General features: G+C 38.5%; 1 protein-coding gene across 6 annotated transcripts in view; it reads left to right on the top strand.

Annotated features, from left to right (window-relative positions):
• The window catches only part of CSPP1 (centrosome and spindle pole associated protein 1), a 142,339-nt gene that overhangs the window by 103,070 nt on the left and 18,855 nt on the right, over window positions 1-20,414 (top strand). For 3 of the 6 annotated variants that reach the window (XM_074985742.1, XM_074985744.1, XM_074985741.1), the window contains 4 exons: window positions 1,196-1,341; window positions 2,665-2,805; window positions 13,332-13,378; window positions 17,359-17,422. In XM_074985742.1, coding sequence (XP_074841843.1) covers window positions 1,196-1,341; window positions 2,665-2,805; window positions 13,332-13,378; window positions 17,359-17,422 — 398 coding nt within the window. The remainder of the gene's footprint in view (window positions 1-1,195; window positions 1,342-2,664; window positions 2,806-13,331; window positions 13,379-17,358; window positions 17,423-20,414) is intronic. The other 3 variants (XM_074985747.1, XM_074985743.1, XM_074985745.1) reach the window with 2 other exon arrangements.

Genomic DNA, 20,414 nt, shown 5'->3' with positions numbered 1-20,414 from the left:
CTTATGTGGAGAAACAGAAGTTTAATATAGGGCTTTTCAGTCTAGCAGGTAAACGTATAATAAAATCGCATGCCTAGGAGGTGATTAGATTAGAAATAAGGAGCAAATTTTTGACAGTAAGGATAAGTAACCATTGTAACAGTTTACCTAAGGTGGCTGGAATTCTTCATTGGAAATGTGCAGATATTGCATGTTTTCTAAAAAAAATAAGTTTGCTACTATAAACATGGATCAATTTAGGGATCTATATTATGCAGATCAGACTAGGTAATTACAGTGATTGCTTTTGATTTTATAATCTGTGAATTACGTTAATATGTGTGTGTTCAAAGGAATTATCTGATTTATCTATATCAATAGCTTTTGTAACCTAATATTTTTGGGGGAAAATATGAGTCTCTGGTGCCAGCTGGTCTCCCACTTTCTATTTCTTGCAGTAAGCACATGTTTACATCCAGAAAATACATTTTTCTTACATCTGCTGTTAAGTACATTGCTGATGACAGTAATAATTTTAATTGAACTGAACTTAAATTGAATTAATGTTTCCCATTTTATATGTCATGAATATAGAAAATATTTGAGCCAACAAATAATGTCTCATTTTTTTCCTTTTTGGTTTCTTGTGTGCTTATGTTTTTTCAGGCATTCATTCAAATCTTGCCAATTCATTGCACTAATCCTTTTTCCTCAGGCCATAATTTGCTTACGTAGCCAACTGTGTCTGTATAATAGTCTTAAGCTGTAGAGAGGTATCATATCGTATGAATACTTCCTTACTTTTACAAAAATATACCAAGGACATTGACTAGTATATAATATACCATAATATAGATAATATAAACTATTAGAACTGCACTGAAGTAAATGAAATTTGCATTGTCCTTTTCTGTTTTGATTATTTGCAAATCTCATTGCTTAGCAATCATAGAAACATCCAGCTCTTCTTTGTGTCATCTATGTGAACTTACTGGATTTAGACACCACATGGCCTCCATTTGTAAGACACAGAGAAATTTAATTATTTTGAAAACTATGTTCAGTCTTTCAAATGGTTTTATTCTTTGAGTGACAGGATACAATATACAAGTAATAGTCTTCAACAGGAGTAATAATATTGAATGACATGTTCAAAAACCGTTAAGAATGAGGAACTGTTAGTCACACTGAATGTTTGGTTTACAAACTTTTCAAGCAGGAAAAGAGAGAGAAATGTAATGGATATATTTGAAATGGCCAGGCTTCGGCTGCAAGCTCCAGTCAGGCGACCTTCATCAAAGGGTACATCTGACCCTGTCAATGTTCAGAATATCCGGGAGTTCAATGAACTTAAATACAGAGGCAAGTGGATTTTCTCCTTGCTGATTGGGTGTTCCTTTGTATCTTTTAATCATTTCTCAGCATTTAAAAGAAAATTCGGTAATCCTTTTCACAGTTGCCCTTAACACAAACATGGACAAGAACAGGCCCTCACTGTATCTTTTCTATTGGCATTCTGATTTAACTAGTGATCTGAGGATTCCCCTACCTTCTACATTATGTCATAGGGAATAAAGCCTGGAAACCCCTACATCCAGCTGATTCCTGGCTACTAAAACAGCTCCCAGGATTTTTTTTTTTTTAGTGGAATTGTGCAACATATTCTGTGTTGGTTTTTTGGAACCTTTGTATTAGTTGGCCGTGCAAAATATTTTGGTTCCCCAAAATGATGATATGCTTCCATTACATAAGAAAGCATAGGAATGTTTCAGCAGCTTTTTAAATGCACTTGCACATGGAATGATTCATTCACAAAAAGATGTCAGGTGGGATTTTCAGGATTTGTGCTCTAAAACAGTTCAGGCATTTTTAAAATCCTTCAATTTCTAATAGCATTTTAGACCTGACATATATGTGCTCTTTTTATTAACCAAAAGAAGTACCCCCATAATTAAAATTCACTTTGTCAATCCTTTAATTTAGTTGTCATCATTGCATTAGAATCATTGAAATGCCTGTTCCAATCACTATTAATAATCCCAGGTATTTGTATGTTGTTACTGACTGTGGGTTTGTTTGTCTTCTGGCAAATTGAAATTTCTCACAGTAACTTTTTTCATTTGATAAACTTTACCATTGTGTATGACTTTTTTTTAATGAAGTGGTATTTTAAGATACACTAGTACAAGCCAACCACTGTTTGCTATTACACTTGAACATCTGTGCTGCATGAGTCTTGAATCTTGCAATAACTCCTGTACTCCCTAATCTGCAAACACCCTGGTATAGAGGAGGATTCAGCTCTGCATGCTGCCACGTAGTATCCCCCACTTGGGGGAATGGCAATGCAGTGATGCACTTCTCCTGAGGCTTTTCACTGACACTCTCATAGTGGCGTGGGGGCTGTGCCTGGGACTGGGAGTGGTGCAGAGCATGTATACAAACCCTGCTCCTGGAGTGGGGTGCCAAGTAAATGCCCCACCCCAATTACCCTTATACCCAGACCCTCCTGCAAAATCTTTAATCTGGCATACCCTGTTTCCTGGTGTTGCCATATTAGAGGTTCAAGTGTATAGTTATAGATGGTTCCAATACTTTTAAATGCATGTAGATCACACTTTTAAAGTAAATGTTTCTGAAATAGTGTTATGCAATGAAATTTAAAATTCACAATCTGTGCAACAGATTCAGAAACACGAGCAGACATGAGATTTATGTACCCTGATCCTCCAAAAGACGACCAAACCTTAGAGATTCAACAGCAGGCATTGCTAAGAGAGCAGCAGAAGAAACTTAACAGAATGAAAATGAGGATTGATGCAGAAGGTAAGAAATTCGAGAGAGCGAGATGTTTTCTGTTATCTTTGTTTTTAACAACTGTAATAATCCTCAGTTATAGCTTTACATTTTCTTTAACTTATTGGCCTGCTCTGAAGAATGTATGCCAGTTCACAAAAGAACAACAAAAAGTCCTGTGGCACCTTATAGATGAACAGATGTTTTGGAGCATCAGCTTTCATGGGTAAAGACCCACTTTATCTGATGCATGATGTACATCTGATGAAGTGTGTCTTTGCTCACAAAAGGTTATGCTCCAAAAATTTGTTAGTCTATAAAGTGCCCCAGGACTTCCCGTTGTTTTGGTGGATACAGACTAACACAGCTACCCCTCTGATACTTGCAAGTTCACAGTATATTGTTGGAAAATGGAAAGGTTAAGCTAGTATCAAAGTTCTGTATATTTTAATACAGCATAAAAATAAGGAAGAGACCAATGAATCTGTCAGTGCTTCTGTTTAGTTAGAGTGTATGCTTTGGTTTGTTGGGGTTATTTTATTTTATTTTATTTTATTTTATTTTTTTGCTATCTTATGCATGTTGTGAAAAATATGGGGGAAGTTTATGGTAGTTTCTGTTTCTTAAAGAAAAGCTAAGAAATAAATTTCCCCTTGTAGAAGAGGAGTTAGGTAATAGTGATTGAAGATGGTCTTCAATCATTAGCATGTTAGTTCTGCAAAGTAACAGTATTTCTACACTCACCACAGGTAGTTTTGGAAATCAAGACTTATTTACACTGAGGTTAGTACAGCTGGTAATATATCTCTGATTTTTGAAGAAGAAATATGCTGAGGAAATTTGCCGACAAAGTTCTGCTATTTTCAGCCTTAAAAACTGCCGTTGTCATAGAACCCCGTGTCAGATGTAGCAACTTACTTAGCCTTACACTGCAGGTCCCCTTCTGAAATATTGAAGACAGTGGGACAGCTCCTCAGCTGGCCTAAATTTTCATAATTCCATTGATACTCAGCTGAGGATTTCTCTTGTTGGACAAATTAATCTTTCAGCCTTCATTTTCTGTATGAAATAATACAAAATTTTTTCAGCTGGTTCTCTGCTATTTAAATACCTTGCTTCTGGTCTTCAAAGCCATCAGTGGGTGAAGTTGCAGTTTCATAAGTGACCACTTCTCCATTTGATCACTCACTGAAACTGTTGACCTTCTTTGTAACAGCGCATTGGTGAAGCACATGAGAACGGAAGTCAGATTGTACGGTGAGAGATTTTAGCTGTGGAATGAGCTTTCAGGGTCTGGCCACTTACTGGCAATGTTGCAAAGTCCTCCTCTTATGCTGGAAAATCTGTCTCAGGCTTGGTTAACTGGGAAGAAAAAAGAATGTGAGATATAGACAAAACCAAAATAGATCCTGATCGGACCTACCTATAATAGGGCAGGGAGAAGAGCAAAAGAAGCCTCACTATACCAATCTATTGATCTGGGAAGAACATATTACACTGATATGCACTATAAATTACTACACTGATGAGCACTGACTGTAGAATGCCGTAAGATAGCTAGATACATAAAGCTAGAAAGATTGAGTAAATATAGGCTTTATTTCATGCAGGGTAGTTGTTAGCAGCTACAGCTTTTGCTAAATGGAAAATAAGATGGCTCTACTTGGAAAACAAGTAGTAATCTCTCAAATTCTGCATCTACACCAAATCTCCATTCACTTGAAATGCCAGAATGAATGCTGGTGACAGTAGATTGGATCAAGGTCTTCATGATATAATAATCAAGGACTGTGAATTCAATTACATCTATATGCCATTTTTCTTTCTTACACACTTTAATTAGTTAATATTATTTATATTTATTTTATTGGTACAGCCACATTTTAGTCATGGGTAGTTTTAGTAAAAGTCGTGGACATTAAACAAAAATTTGTGGCCTGTGACCTGTCTATGGCTTGCACTATATATCCCTGATTAAAACCTTGGTGCTCTGGGGCAGAGGATGGCTCTTGGGGGTGGAGAGAGGCTGAGGGTGCTTTGGGGCAGGGGCAGCCCAGGGTGCTGCAGGTCCTCCAGGGCATGAAGCTCCCTACCTAGCTCTGCACAGATCCCAGAAGGGGCCAGCATGTGTCTGCCGGCTGTAGACAGAGGAATGACCGGCGGGCTTTGCATGCTTTCCCTGCTCTGCAACATCCATTACCCAGGAACCGTGATGTAATGGGGGGATGGGGCTGAGGAATGCTGCTGAGAGTATCAGTTCAGGGTGAATTGCTTAAAGACAGGGCTTGCAGCCCAAGACCGGGGATCATCCACTATAAGGCACACCAAACCAGTCACCAAGAGTTCTTCTGTTTACCACGCTGGCTAAAAAGAAGTCATACAAGCAATTCCCTCACTCTCCAGTTCTTATACTACCACTAGTAACCCTTCTTTTTCAGAGTGAGCTTATGACAAACAATCTCATCAAATAAAAATGTTCTTCCAATCCCAAAGGACCAGCTATGTTCCCAGGTCAATTTATAAATTAGAATCTTACCCAAAAAGCATGGTGTTGCCAGTTCTTCAGAACCTAAAATCTAAAGGTTTATTCGTTAAAAGGAAGGAAGGGTGAGAGTTAAAATTGTTGTATGTAGTTGATTCCTTTAACAATGGTAAAGGGTTCTAGTTCAGTCTTACAGCAGAGATGTAATAAATTCTGGACTAAGACATGTCTTTGTAGTAAATCCACATTTAGGGTGGGTCATTCAGTCTTTTGCTTCGAGCTTCAGTTTGTTAGCAAAGGTTTTCCACAGGTAAAAAGCAGAATTGAAGACAAAAATAGAGGAATTTCCAGGGCCCTTTATACATCCTGTGTCATGTGGAGAGAACGTCATTGTTCTCGCTTTGGAAATGCACAAGATGGAGTTAGTCACATAAACAAGTCACCTGTCCATGCGACTCAGTTCTTATCAGATAGATGCCATTACTGCCATGCTGGTCTGAACGTTCGCAGAAGAGTTCATTTAGATGTGGATTGGCACCTCCCAAGGTCCACTGTCAGTCAAATACTTCTTGATGAGCCAATCAAATTGAATACTCTCTCTCAGAAATGTTAACTAGTTATTTTGTGGGCATTGCTGCAGGAGCTAACGTTTGTAGTACACGTCTGTAGCCAATACTCATGATTTTAAATGCAAAAATGATATGTACATACAGATATGATAACTGTAACCAGCAAACTGTGAGCTTTAGATAGACACCTCACTTGGCATATTGTAGAAGTTTTGTTGCAAATATGTAACACTAAACTGTATGTTCATAGTTTAATGTGATAGCTTCACATGTGGCCAATGGGAGATCCAAGGGTGGTGCCTGGAAGCAGAGGCAGCATGCAGACTTGCCTAGCTGTGCCTCTGCCTGGGAACTAAGGGAGGGACCTGTTGCTACTTCTGGGTAGCGCCAAGCTCCCCATTTCCCACCACAGATGCTCAGATGGCCCATGGGGCAGCTTCACCAACCACTGCAGAAGTCAAATTGGTCACAGAAAGTCACTAAATCCATGATTCAGGACAGTTTTGTAGTTTTAATTATTAGTAATGTTCAGAGTGAATGCTCATTCACGTGAACCAGACTCTTCTCACTTATGCCAGAGCTGTCGTTTCAGGTTCTCTGAAGACTCAGGTAGACATAATGCATTTGCTTCACAGTTATGAAGATTATTTTTGCTACCATAAAAGTTAGAGACTTCCTGTTGTAAAGAATGCTGAGAGTCTATCGTGCAAAATGCATTATCATCGCTACCAATTTTGTTATTTTTCAATCTCTTTCTTGTTTTTAATTGTTTTCCTTTCTGTTGTTGCTGCATGAAAGAGTTTTGCAGACAGTAGAGATGAGTGAATAAAGGATATTTCAGTTCAAGGCAAAAATTGAAAAATCACACACACTCGCACCACCACCAACCTCTCCCCCCACACTGTCCCCATCCTGTTTTAAAAAAAAAAATATGGAGATACACATCTCATAGAACTGGAAGAGACCTTGGGAGGTCATCAAGTCCAGTCCCCTTGACCCAAACCCAATGTTTTTTAATCAAATAAAAAAAAAATTGTCAGTAAGCTTTTGGGTCAATTTGAAAAAAAAGGGTTTCAGTTGTGCTATTCTGGATGTTTTAGATTGATTGCAAACTGTTTGCTTTCAAATTTGGCAAAGCCAAAACATAACACACAAAATATTTCGACTCACTTTTAGGTTTTTTCACTTGAAACTAAATTATTGAATTCAACCTAAATTTGACAAATAATTTGGGCCCTGAAAAATATGTTTTTTGATGAAAAACAGTTTGTTGGAAATAAATTTGGCCAGTTCGAGTGGGGGAGACAGACTCTCTAGGGTAACAGTGAAACTGAGTATTTTAAGTTGAAAAATAGATAAAAAATATTTACTTTTAGCTCTTGCAGTTTTAGGCCTTGTCTGCACAATATTTTAAACCCTATATAGGATGTATTCAGGGAAGATTTAGGTGTCCCTAAAGAAACATTTTCCCTCTTTTATTTACTAAACTAAGGCAGTATTATGTAATGATTCTGAAGAAGTGGGCTTGTCCCACAAAAGCTCATCACCTAATAAATAATGTTTTTAGACTGTAAGGTGCTACAGGTCTGCTTTTTAGGTTTTGTGAAGATACCATGGCTACCTCTCTGAGACTAGAACAAAAGAGTGAGAGTTGAGAGTTCTTCCAGCTCTCTCGGATGTAGCGCACTCTCCAAATATGTAAGGAAGCAAGCTTGCTCACCGAGAGGAGTAGTCCTGGTTATGTAGTCTTCAAAAGCATAAACTGCAGAAAGACAAAATAGTTTTAAGGGAAGTATATGGGGTCTAAATCTTGGAGATTGCACAGGGGAGTACGTAACTTTTCATATCACACTATCCTGGACTAGCTTAGTAGTATTACTCAGTGGCTTGTGTGAAATGTAATAGTAACCTTCATCTGATGTGAAATGCCCAGGTCTCTAAATCAAAATTAAGTCTAGACAGCATTTTCAATGGAAGTCCATGTGGAGACATTAGTTATGCAGTGTGGGAGAATTTAGTATTGTTACATGCTGTGCTATTCTTTATGTGGCTGCATAGTGGACTTTGCCTTTCAGTGATGTCAGTCTTGTTCCTTTCACAGCTATTATCATTTGAAAAAAAAATGCCTTTTATCAGATAAACTGCCTTGTCTTAATTAACAGATAGTTCTATACAAGAATTCTCATGACTTTAGCTTGTTTTTTTTTTATGGCCTGTTTCAAATTTCCAACATGTGGCCAGACTTTGTAAGTACTTATTTTTATAGATAATGAACCACATGCGATTATAGTAAATGATACCTTTAATAGAAAATGCTCCTGTTGGGGAGATATGGAAGTGATGGACAGTTTTACGGTTAAGTTGTTTGTGACTTTTTATAGATAAAAAAGTTTCATTCTTTTTAAAGTTTAACCTTAACTTACAATTCCCTCTTCCTGATATTTGAAGTGTTCATAGTAAAACATTTTTTAATTTTTTTTCATTCATTTACCAGTCCTTTGTGAACACCAACTCCAACTAAGAATTCCTTTATTGCTTGTACATTTCATTTGGTGGTTTTATATAGTTTCTGTTCAGGTTACATAGATTTTAAAGCCTTGGAGCTTGTTTAAGTCTAATGACTCATATAATATTGAATATGGCTATCCCCTGAGATCCCATGTCTTTTTTAATTAACTAATTTATTTAAGGCAAGTAAAACACATTTATTTGATTTTTTTTTTTAACAGTGAGGCCAAAAAGCAAAAAATTACTAGTACTGTACAAGTGGAAATCATCTTTATTACAATAGAATAATACGTTAGTCTGAGCCCTCTGGCACATCTTAGCAGGTTAATTTTCCATTTGAATGCTAATTCACGGTGCTGAGTTAACTTTGAGATGGACTTCTTTGCTTGAGCTATATGATTAGCATATTTTAATTTAATTTTATATTATATTTGCATGTAATGGAAATAGTGCAGGCACTGATTTTAGTGAAAAGATTATATTATAGTAGTGTCCAGAGGAGTCTGGGTCAAGATCAAAGCCTAGTTGTGTAGGCTGTATACAGACTGATTGGTAGATGAGGTTCCTATCCCAGAAGCTTGTCTGTGAGAATTCTAACAGCTCTGTAAGAGCATAATAGAGGAAGAATACTAAATATTTCCAACTACTGTATAACTAAATATACTGTTCTTCTCGGAGCACCATTTCCTGTGTGTATACCACACGTGCACAACGTGCTCCTGAGCCTGGAAATTCTTCAAAGCGGTGCTGTTGGCCCATGTGTGTGCTGCTGCTCTTTTCATGTTCCTGTCTGCAAAAGAAAGTCAAAGAGTTACATTTGCTATTTCTCTGGGTATGCTCTCTTCCGTTCTCAGGATTACTTGCTTCCGCAGCATCCTTGGGGTGCCCCACAACCAATCAAGCCGCCTTCTTATGGTAGGGGGCTGGGCCCTTCTCCAGGCTGGCACCAGTTCTGTTCCTGAGGCCAAACTGTTCAATCAGTTTACAAGGAGGAGGTGCTAGAACCAGAGCCACAGGTACTGATGGTTCTGATTGGTACATCTTCATCATCCTCAGATTGAAGTCATTTCGTCTCGTCTTTCTTTGCCACATGACCACCAGCAGCACCAGAAGCTGTTACAAGGAGTTGTGATCCCATTAGATGATGCTCAGGACCCTCAGCACTGGCTCTTGGACGTCTTGCAACCACACAAGCTAAATAAAGTGGCCCTTGTGATAAATGAGACCATACAAGAACTACCTAGAGTGCTATAGCAAATTTCCTCATCCTGTGCTCTTACACGAACCCCCCCACCAAGCAATATTTTGTTTTTGCCAAAGGAGTTGAATTTTTGTTTTCTCATCTTACCTCCAACTCACCGGTGGGACAAATGGGTGTAGAAAGAGCTCAGTCACATTATCAAAGGGACACCCAGGCAGATGAAAGCTCTTAGAAACTGGACCTCCTGGAGCCTACAATTTCATATCACTAGCTATTAAGCTTTGGCAATGAAATATGACTTTAATAATGATTCCAGGCTTGTGGACTTCAAAGATAAACTTCCTGTAGGGGAGAGGGCTCAATTTCAATTTCTTAGATGGGAGGAATCTAGTGACAAAAGCTGCACTACGCTGGACATTGCAGACACAGCTTCCAGAAACGCAGCCACTTGTTTAATCATGAGGGGGGGCTCTTGGCTGCAGTCATTGGGGTTTCCTATGGAGGTCCAAAGCGTCATCCAGTGTCTTCCCTTTGAGTCTAATTTCTTAAATAAGAAAACAGATGTGTTCCCTGGGGACTTGTACTCCAGCCCCCATCAGAAAGCACCCAAGCCACCCTGTCTAGCCCAAGGTCATCTCCTCCTCCTGCACCTTTTTACCAGTGCCCTGACTTTGTTCTACGTGAATGCCAGCAGGTTCAGAAGCCTCACTTCTTGTTCCCCTCTAGTGTCACAACCTGTTCCCTCTGAACCACTGTCCAAGAGCTGTTCTCCTTCAAGTAGCATCCCTGTGGGTGCACAGTTGGAGGTGAGTCTGTGGCTCTGCACTTCTAATCGGAGATTGTAGGCAACAGTCTGTTCAGCCTGCACATGCACTTCTCTTTCCTTATGGTCTGCCTTTAGGCCATCTAGCAGCACATGGGTGAACCTTCCTCAGTTCTTTCTGGGCCTCCTTTGGCCACAAATGAAGTGAGCAGTTTTCTCTCCCTTATCTGGTAGAAGTTGTTTTCATGGTAAAGTAGCCCTTTACCATCCCTGTAGTCATAGGACAAAAGTGGGGGTTCAAGAGTTAAACTATGATAGTAAGCAGTAAATTCAGAGTCTTTTTTTAGGACAGTTCTGCCTTTCAAACCCATGGCAAGGTGTGCTGAGACCCACCTGTCCATGAAAGTGGCTGTCACTGTGGCAAGGACAGTCAGCAATCTTGGAACCGTCATAGCAGAGCCTTCTTTATACAGTATTTTGCAAAGAAAAGTTTTCTCTTTAACTGTGCTCTAGGTTTATCCCCAAGATTGTTTGAGTTCCACATCAATCAAACAAAATACTTATCTGCATTTTTAGAAAACCCCACTTTTCCTCTGAGGACAAGCGACTTTTCTGTATCAATGTTCAGTGTGCCCTTGCTGAATCTGCAAAGAACCAAACCCATAAGGAAATCACTGCAATTCTTCTTTGCCTTAGAAGACAGAGATCATGGGAAAGCCGTATCCCCACAGAGGATTTCTGAATGGGTTTCAGGATGGACCTTCGAGATCTACAAGGTAGTAAAACTTCCTGCCCTTGGGGATATCACAGCAAAGTCCATGTGAACAAAAGCTGTCTTCATGGAATCTGTCTGATGTCCTACTGCAGGTCATTTGTAGAGTGGCCACCTGTAGTTCTGTCCTCATGGTCACAACACACTGCACTCAAGTTCATGTCTTGGCTGCAGATGCAGCAGTGGGATCAACAGTAATGTAGGGATCTTTCCCATGAGCTTTCTCATATCCACGTCCAGTTTGAACACTGCTTGCCAGTCAACCATGCGTGGAATACACAGTGACCTGCACTTGAACAAGAAGTGGAGGTTACTTACTGTAGGTGGAGATTTTTCAAGATGTGCAATCTTTAGCTGTAGTCCTCTTTCCAGCCTCTATTCCCCTTTGCTTTGGCTACTTTTGGATTTCCAGTAAGAAAAGGAACTGGAAAGGCATCCATCTGCACTGCCTCTTATATCCTTATTTGGGACCATGAGAAGAGCTATTGCACACATGTGGGCCAATAGACACTGCTTTTAAGAATTTCCAGCCTTGAAAGCATGGTGTGAATGTGTACCAGTGAGTGGAATATAATAGAGACCACTCATCTGTAAGAGCTTTCAGTTATAGTTAAGTAATGGCCGCTTATATGAAAAGATTTTTTTGGTTTTGTTTTCTAATTTTATAAATATCAGCTTTTTCAAAAGTCCTCAGTTTACCCATCATGTTGCCTGAATAATTATAGGCATCATGGTTACAAGTGATTTTTTTAAGAAGAGTTTTGTAGGTGAAGGTAGTGACTTTAAAGATTAATTTCATGGGTGGTGTGCCATGTATTGTAATGTGAAAATATGAACAGATTAATTGAATCATTGTTGTACACCTGATATTGTCAGAAGTTTCCATGTGAAATTTAAAGCCAACAAACATGCCTTTACAGAGGAGAATCTTTGCAGAGGGAGGTGAGGTACTCCATGGCACCCATGCAGCAAAGGATACTACAATTTTAAATAATATTCTGCAGCAGGGTCTTTACTTTTGGACCTGTACAAAATTCCACATTTTGAAGCTTAAAAGTAAAATATACCATATTATCTAAAACATGCTGGCAAAGTAAAAGTTAATTTTTCTATTATGGGTGTTATTTAAAAAGTTGTATTCTTTCAATAACACTGCTGTAATTGAATGAAATGAAAAGAGCACGCAGCGCTTGTTGGAGGAAACAGTACCTTTTACCATCTCCACGTTTGGTTGTTGTTTATTATATGTATGATATAACACCAAGAGGTCCGAACCAAGCTCACTGCTCCTTTCTCAGGTGATGGACAAACAAGTGAAAGTCAATCCCTACTTGGAAGAACTTACTCTTCCAATAGAGCACTCAGGCGAAGTTGGGAGGGATAACAGAACTGTAGAGAAGTGACGTGATTAGCCTAAGTTCAGAGTAGGTTTCTTGGTACTGGTTTAGATGCCCTCCCTGTCCTCTACACTAAGCTGCCTTCTTGAAGGTTAGTTACCTTTTACAGTCTCCATTTTGATGCTCTGTAAGAGGAAGGTCATGTTGATAGTTGTTGTCAGGGTTGTCAGAATCTGCTCTGAGGAACCCAGTGGAAATCTGCTTTTTAGTAACCAAATACATATTTCTGCTGCAGAAAGGAAGTGTGTTTCCAGAGGTTGATGCAATTTATCTTTTAATGACATTACTGCCAGATTAACAGTGAATGCATTTAAAGGTCTGGTCAGTTTAAAAACTGGGTAGTCTGGACCTTCCTATAATAACCATTATAGTGCATTTAAATTCAACAGATGCCTTGTACAGAGCCAAGAAATAACCAGGTTGGTAATTTTTCCACTTAAAAATATAGTTCTGATATGCAAATATATTCCATTGTGTTCCTCACTGGGAGAGACTAGTGAATACAGATATGGGGGAATGCTGTGTGTTTGCAACCCTGTTTTCCTTCAGCAGTAGTTTGTCATTTTAAATTGGATCCATCTAGTTACACTTAAATTAATATTAATACAGCTTTAACAAATTTTGCATCAAAATATTCCCAGTTTACTTATTAATACAGTGACTATGACTTTAGAGAGGAGACTTTAATAGGAAGTGATTCGTTGGCATGGCCCATGTTTATATAACAATATTTTGCTAAAATGTTTTAATATGTTCTTATTATATTTCCTGTGTTCTTATTATGATTTCTTACTGCAAATCATAATCAGGATTTATGTCCATTACTTTTTTTCTTTCCTCCCTGGGTTGGGATGGCTACTATAGACCATGATGATTCTGTTCCAGACTTTAATCCACAAAACATAGGACTGGTAAGAAGCAACTGAGCTCTCTTTTTCTCTTCTTGCCAATACGCAGTTTTCATTTTGTTTCCGGGGGAGGAGGGGTATGATGGCGTGTACAGATGTTAATTTTGGAATGAGTGTTTATTAAAATATTGATGAGATAAATAAATAAATTTAAATAAGCTTGCCATTTGTCTGGTTAAGTGGCAAGCTCGTGCAGTGGTTTTCAACTGGTGTGCCACAAGAACTGTCTGTGTGCCACAGAAATTTCATCAATTTCCCCTCCCCACACCTCTTTGCAGAGCCAGGCAGGAGAGGGTGGGAAATTGATGAAATTTCATGGCACACTTCGATGACCCCTCGCCAGCTGGGGAGCTCAGCTGGTGCAGGGTTATCAATTTCCCCCCAGCAGCCACTTTTCAAAGCCTCTGTGAGGGGAAATTAACCAACCCAACACCAGCTGGGAATCAGGCATCCTTGCTACTTGAGCCACCAGCTGGTGAGGGGTTGTCAATTCCCCCATGCAATTCCACCATGCTCTGCTCATGTGGGGTTGGTTAATTTCCTCTCACAGAGGCTTTGAAAAGTGGCTGCTGGGGGGAAATTCATGTCCTCGCACTAGCTGAGACTCAGGCAGCTTTGCTGCTTGAGCCTGTAGCTGGCACAGGGTCATCAATTTCCCCTCCCTCCTACCATGGCTCTGCAAAGAGTGAGTGGAGGAAAAATTGTTGTAAATATGTACTCAAAACTCTTCTTTAGAAGGTTGATTTGCAGTACATTTTCTGTTTACCATTTCTTTTTATCTTTGAACTCAAAATTGATAGAAATTACACTGATTTTCTGCACAGAAAAATCACTCTAAAATCAATTTTGTAATACGTTGTTGCAGCCATGTTGTTTATTACAAATTCGACCTTTGAAGTACGTAGTAAGGATAGCAAATAGTAAGGTATGTTACAGTTGCATTGAAGCACATTTTTGAACTCTGTAATATGAAGGATTTGATGTCATGGGATTAATAATTTTTTTTTAATGTTTCCTGTTTTGATGTAACCTTGAATATAGCCCAAAAGCCAGGGGGATATTCAGCATCTTACATGAAGTAAATTGCCAGTCTGGGTCCACGTTACACAAAGTACAGACACAACTGATACTCGTGGTAGACGTGTTTAGTAGAGGGGTTTGTTCTGGAAAGTGGCCAAAGTATGAATTGTTGGGGAAGGCCTCGGCAATCTTTTAGTTCTAGTATTTTGCCAATAGAACTGGACTGAAGCACATTGCAGAGCAATGCACAGTTTTGTACGTATAAAAAAGACTAAATTTTCAGTACTGTACAACAACAACGAGAAGTCCTGTGGCACCTTATAGACTAACCGGTATAATGGAGAATATGCTTTTGTGGGCAAAGCTCACTTCATCAGTGGATGCTTCTGAAAAAGTGTTGCTTTGCTTACGAAAGCTTATGCTCAAATATATATTAGTCTGTAAGGTGCCACAGGACTTCTCGTTGTTTTTGTGGGTACAGACTAACATGGCTACCCCTCTGATACCAATGGTGTACAATGTTGTCTTAGCTATGTCACGATATCGGAGAGACAAGGTGAGTGAGGCAATACGTCTTATTGGACCAACTTTTGTTGGTTAGAAAGATGAGCTTTCAAGCTACACCGAGCTCTTCTTCACATCTGGGAAAGGCACAGAGAGAATGTTGCAGCTGAATAAATGATCATAGAGAGAGTTTAGTATAAGTAATTAGTATATGTTCTAAGGGACTTTTTCAAGGTGGTCTCTTAACAATCCTGTAGTCATAGGACACAAAAACAGGTTAATGGGGTACAGATTATTGTAATAAACCCACAATCCTGCAGCTTTATGAAGACCATGATTTATTAAGATCCCAGGTTCATCTTTTGAAAGTGTTTTGAAAGTTTCTAATACAAAAACAATTATGAGAGTGAAACCAGAAAGTCACTACGCTCTTGAACGAATTTACACAGGACATTACAAACAAGCAAACAAACAAACAAAAAAACCCCCACAGTATTAACTATGGGTGAACGCTTTTCATGAAACAGTCACTTCTTATCTGACTTGTCAGGCCTTGCCCTTAAAGGAACATAGACGGTGCTTTCAAAAGGGCGTGCTCGGGATCTTAAATTCATAACCTTGCTAGATACTACAAATTCTGGTGTTAGACCAAGTCCACACTGGAGGCTTACATTAGTATAATCACATCACTCAGGGGTATGGATTTATCATACCCCTTGGCTGTATCTACACTACCACCCTCCTTCGAAGGACGGATGGTAATTAGGGTGTTGGGAGTTTACTAATAAACTGCTGCGCTGCATATACAGCACTTTATTAAGCAAATTACCATCCTTCCTTCGAAGGAGGGTGGTAGTGTAGACAAGCCCCTTGAGTGATATAGTTATACCAACCAACACCTTGGTGTAGACAAGCTGCTGCTGTCAAAACAGCTGCGCTTCTCAGGGAGATGTATGAACAATGCCAACAGGAGATGCTCTCCCATCAATATAGGAATGTGTTCACTTATAGCCTGCCAACCTTAAATAAATTCTCACCAGCAACTAAAGACCACAATACAGTGACTCTAAACCTGGAACCAATCCCTGCAACAAACCTCACTGCTAACTCTGCTCACATATCTACACTGATGATATCATCACAGGACCTAACATCAACCATACCATCAGGGGCTCTTTCATCTGTACATCTACTAATATAATATATGCCATCATGTGCCAGCAATGCCCCACTGCAATTTACATTGCCCAAACTGGACAGTCTCTACATAAAAGAATAAATGGAGCTAAATCAGACATCAGGAATGGTAATATACAAAAATTCTGTAGGAGAACACTTCAATCTCCCTGGATACTCAGTAACAGATTTAAAAGTAGCAGTCCTGCAACAAAAAAAAATTTAAAATCAATTGGAGAGAGAAATCTCTGAGTTGCAATTCATTTGCAAATTTGACTCCATCAACTGAGGATTAAACAGAGCCTAGGAGTGGTTGGCCTATTACAAAAGCAGTTTATCTGCTCTTGATGTTCGCACTTACACATTAGAATCTGACAATGGGCCACTCCCCCCACCCCCAAATGATCTGACTTGTTTTCTCCTCTCGATGTATACTACTGATAATGAGCCATTTCCATCCTGACTGAGTAGACCTTATCAGCTCTGGCTCTCCCCTTTACTGATACCCCCCTCTTTAAATCCTCCTCTGAACCCACCGCCCAGCACTCATGCATCTGATGAAGCAGATCTTTGCCAATGAAAGTTTATGCTCCAAAATATCTTGTTAGTGTATAAGGTGCCACAGGACTTCTTGTTGCTCTCTGATACTTGTGTTCACTTAAGCACTATAATGGCACAACTGCACCAATGCAACCTGCAACTCCCCAGTTTTGTATGTGTCTTCAGGGATGTTAAAGGGCCACTTGACCATGAATAATCCGTTAATATATGTGCTAACAATTTAAGGGATCTTAAATTGGTGGTTGGGACCCCTCAGGGGATCTCAGGGTTATTATGTGGGCACATAACTTATCAGCAAACTGCCCCAGGTCCAGCTTTGCCTCCAGCATTTATAGTAGTGTTTAACATAATAAAAATTGTCTTTTTAATTTATGGGGGGAAGGGGGAGAATCATCTTCAAAGGCTTACTGTGTGAAAGGGGTCACCAGTACAAAAGTTTGAGAACCAAGCTCTTTGTTCAGTCTTGTATTTAGTTGTAACACTTTTGGTACCTTTTAAGACCTGAAGAAGAGCTCTGTGTCGCTCAGAAGCTTGTCTCTCTTACCAACAAATGCTGGTCCATTACCTCATCTACTTTGTTTCTCTAATTTTTCAGTACTGTCAGTCTGGCTCATTTCACAACCACTAGAATACTTATAAACAACCAGTAAGCAAAAAGAAAAAACTTATACACTCAGCCACTCGTACAGCTGAACTGAGTGCCTTCTGTTTTACTTTTGTAGTTTAGAAATGAATCCAGTGAATTCTTGAAAAATTCACTATTGGAGTCTGAGAGTGCTTTCATTGGTGAGTTTATGCTTCTATATTTAGCAGTATTTATGTTTACGTGCAATATTACATTTGATATGGCGGTGGTATTTTCAAACCAAGTGATTATGCTACTGTTTTAAATGTCTCAAAACAGTAGACTTTTCCAGTGGGGTTGGTAATTGTCAATACCAATTATATGTGTTGGGAAAGTCCTCTAACTTAAAAAGCAGATGTTAATGCTGTGCTATTTAGCATTATTTTTACTGTAAGTATTGTCAGACCTTAATGTGCCATATTAGTGTGCAATTTTATTTTAGTCATGTTGTAAGAATTCTTATTTTGCCATCAGTCAAACAAGTACTATTAACTAAAAGATTAACAAAGACAGTCAGTCTGAACTGTTTCCCCTGCGTGGATGTTTACATTCTTTTTATCACTTGTCTCCACTAAATGGAAGATTCATGCTGATACAGTTGATCTTCTGGCATTTGATTTAGATGTCTAGTAGGAAAGCGCTAAATTTTAACTTCCAACAACCATGGGACTCCTTGCTGCAGTAAGAGTTTCTCCCATTGACCTCTCACTGTGGGGCTGTGCCAGAAATTGGACTTAAGGTCGGTCAACTGCAGCTAAACAATTCTTGTAGATGGAGTTACATATGTTAAGTCAAATTTCTTTTGTAATGTAGACCTGCCCTGATATGAGACACACTTATAGCTGGACCAAAATTCCATTAGATTGTCTTCAGATTCTTTAGCATTGTAATGTCACCGAATGAGAATTCTCTGTAAGTTGAATTTGCCTTAAGAATTGAAGTTTTAAAATGAGTTTAATATTAGTGTGTATTTTTGTTGTCAAATTCCATTTATTTTATACTCTCCCCACATTTTAAACTTTCATTGCATTGGGTGTTTGTATTGAAATTGTCCAGGTGAGCTTACATGTTTTGGCAAGTTGAAAGTGGACAATAGGGACTTCTGGCACCTGGGAATCAATGGAAGGCAATTTGAGATTGTGGGATAAGCGTGTTATCTGGATGTTTCTGCTAAAATGATCAGCACTGAAATTCATAACAATGTTGATCGACAAATATTCCTTGTTAGATTTCATAGGCCTTGTCTGCACTTGAGTAAGTCAGGCACTTCTGCTCTGCTCCACTGTCATGCTTAAGTGAAGAACTTAATCTGTGCTGATAGACGGAGCTCACAAAGGTAATCTGCCTCCTTGTCAAACTAGCACATCTTCCTCTTGGATTCCTGAGCAACATAGTTGAACTGATCTAATTTTTTGTGTGGACCAGACCACAGTAACCTCGTGAGATGAATGAGGCATTTCTGAGCTATTGTTTCATACATCTGCATTGGCACATGCTTGATTTATATTTGGAAGATTGGTCTTCAAAACTAGGATGATTAAAATGTGTATAGACGTTATGTTTGTGTTGTAAATGAGCTTAGATTCTGTAACACTGTTTTTGGGTGAAGGGAAGGTATGATGGCCATTCTTCAGCAAATGCTTTGTAATCATAGATACTTAGAGATATTATGCTAGCAACAGAACAGTTCATTCAGCAGCTGCAGTTTAAAATATTCTGAACTGATGTAGTACTAAAAATGTCACAGCATTAAAATAAAGAGGTCAAGATCTGCTTCCTGTTAATGTGTTTTACACAAATGCGCAAATCTTGGGCATTTCTGATTTCTGTCTCAGAAACATTAAATAATAAAGGGGATGCAATCAAAATTTTAAGCTGGTTAGATATAGATACAAGCTTTTGTACTCTTCATGCATTGGTCTTTAAGATGACATACATCTGATTGGTATCTTAGAGCAGTGTTTCCCAAACTAATTTGGCCATAGAGCGCTTCTGGGCTTGGAATGTATTGGTGAAAGGCATACATGCTTGTTCGGTGTGAGGGGGATGAATGGTTTTCATACCGAAAAATTGCTGCACATAATGCTCAAAAGTTGATTTAAAAGAGTTAGGTTTTTTAGATATCTTTTTATTTTACAAAGAACAAAAAATAATTAGAGAAAATCATCTGAAGGCACAACTATTGTTAGCAGGATGTTAACAGGATGGTTAGCAACACTGTAAGCATAAAACTAAGTACAAACCCAAAACAAAACATCAGTGTAACAGCTGAAAGATGAATGGTTAGTGTCATTCGTTTTGTACAAAAATAGAAAGGACAATGTAGTTCAAAAAAGGACAGTCCTTCCTTAGCGCTTAAAAAATATTTTTTTGGAAAGAAATGCAAAACAAATCAGGTATGGAAAAATATTTTTAAACTTTGTCTTTATAAATTTGTTGTTTTCACAGAAAACTACTGGAAAATAGAAATATCATTTGACCATTTTTCAAATTGGAAGAATGTTTCTGCGTTTTGTTTCAGCAGAAGTCACATAATAACTATACTATAACGAATGTGTTATAAATGTTGGTATACCTACAATCTAAATACTATTCAATACCTTAGTATTTTTGATACACACATAATTTCTTATTTAAATTTTAGACAGAAAAATATCGCTAGCATTGAAATTTTTTCACAGAACACCTATTCACATCACATGGAACACCAGCATTCCATGGAACGCAATTGGGAAATGCTGTTTTAGAGCATACTGTACAAAAGAATATTTGTGAGACACATTAGGGTTACAGTCTAGTGTGTGCTTTTTTAAACAAGTGATACATATGTTTAAAAGTGAAATTATATTTTTTCCTATTCATCATGTTAATTTATCACATCTTATTTCAAGTTAGACTGTAAATGCTTGTATGAGAGCCCAGTGTAACAGAGTCCATGATCTGTTTGGGCCTTCAGTTGATAGGCAGTATAAATGTCAGTAGGAATAATTTGCAGATACTTGAGCATAAGGGTGCCACAAATTCCCCTTTCCTGTTGCCAAGCGAACATAAAACTTGCAACATTTATTATTTGGGACATAGAGGAAATACAGAAGTTATGTGACTGGGGATTGTATTATGAAGCTATTAAACCCTTTTAATTTTGTGTATTGT

Source organism: Carettochelys insculpta, chromosome 2, assembly GCF_033958435.1.
Source record: "Carettochelys insculpta isolate YL-2023 chromosome 2, ASM3395843v1, whole genome shotgun sequence".
Lineage (NCBI taxonomy): Eukaryota > Metazoa > Chordata > Testudines > Carettochelyidae > Carettochelys > Carettochelys insculpta.
The sequence above is the reverse complement of the archived record's forward strand: the minus strand, read 5'-3'. Positions and strand labels throughout refer to the sequence as shown.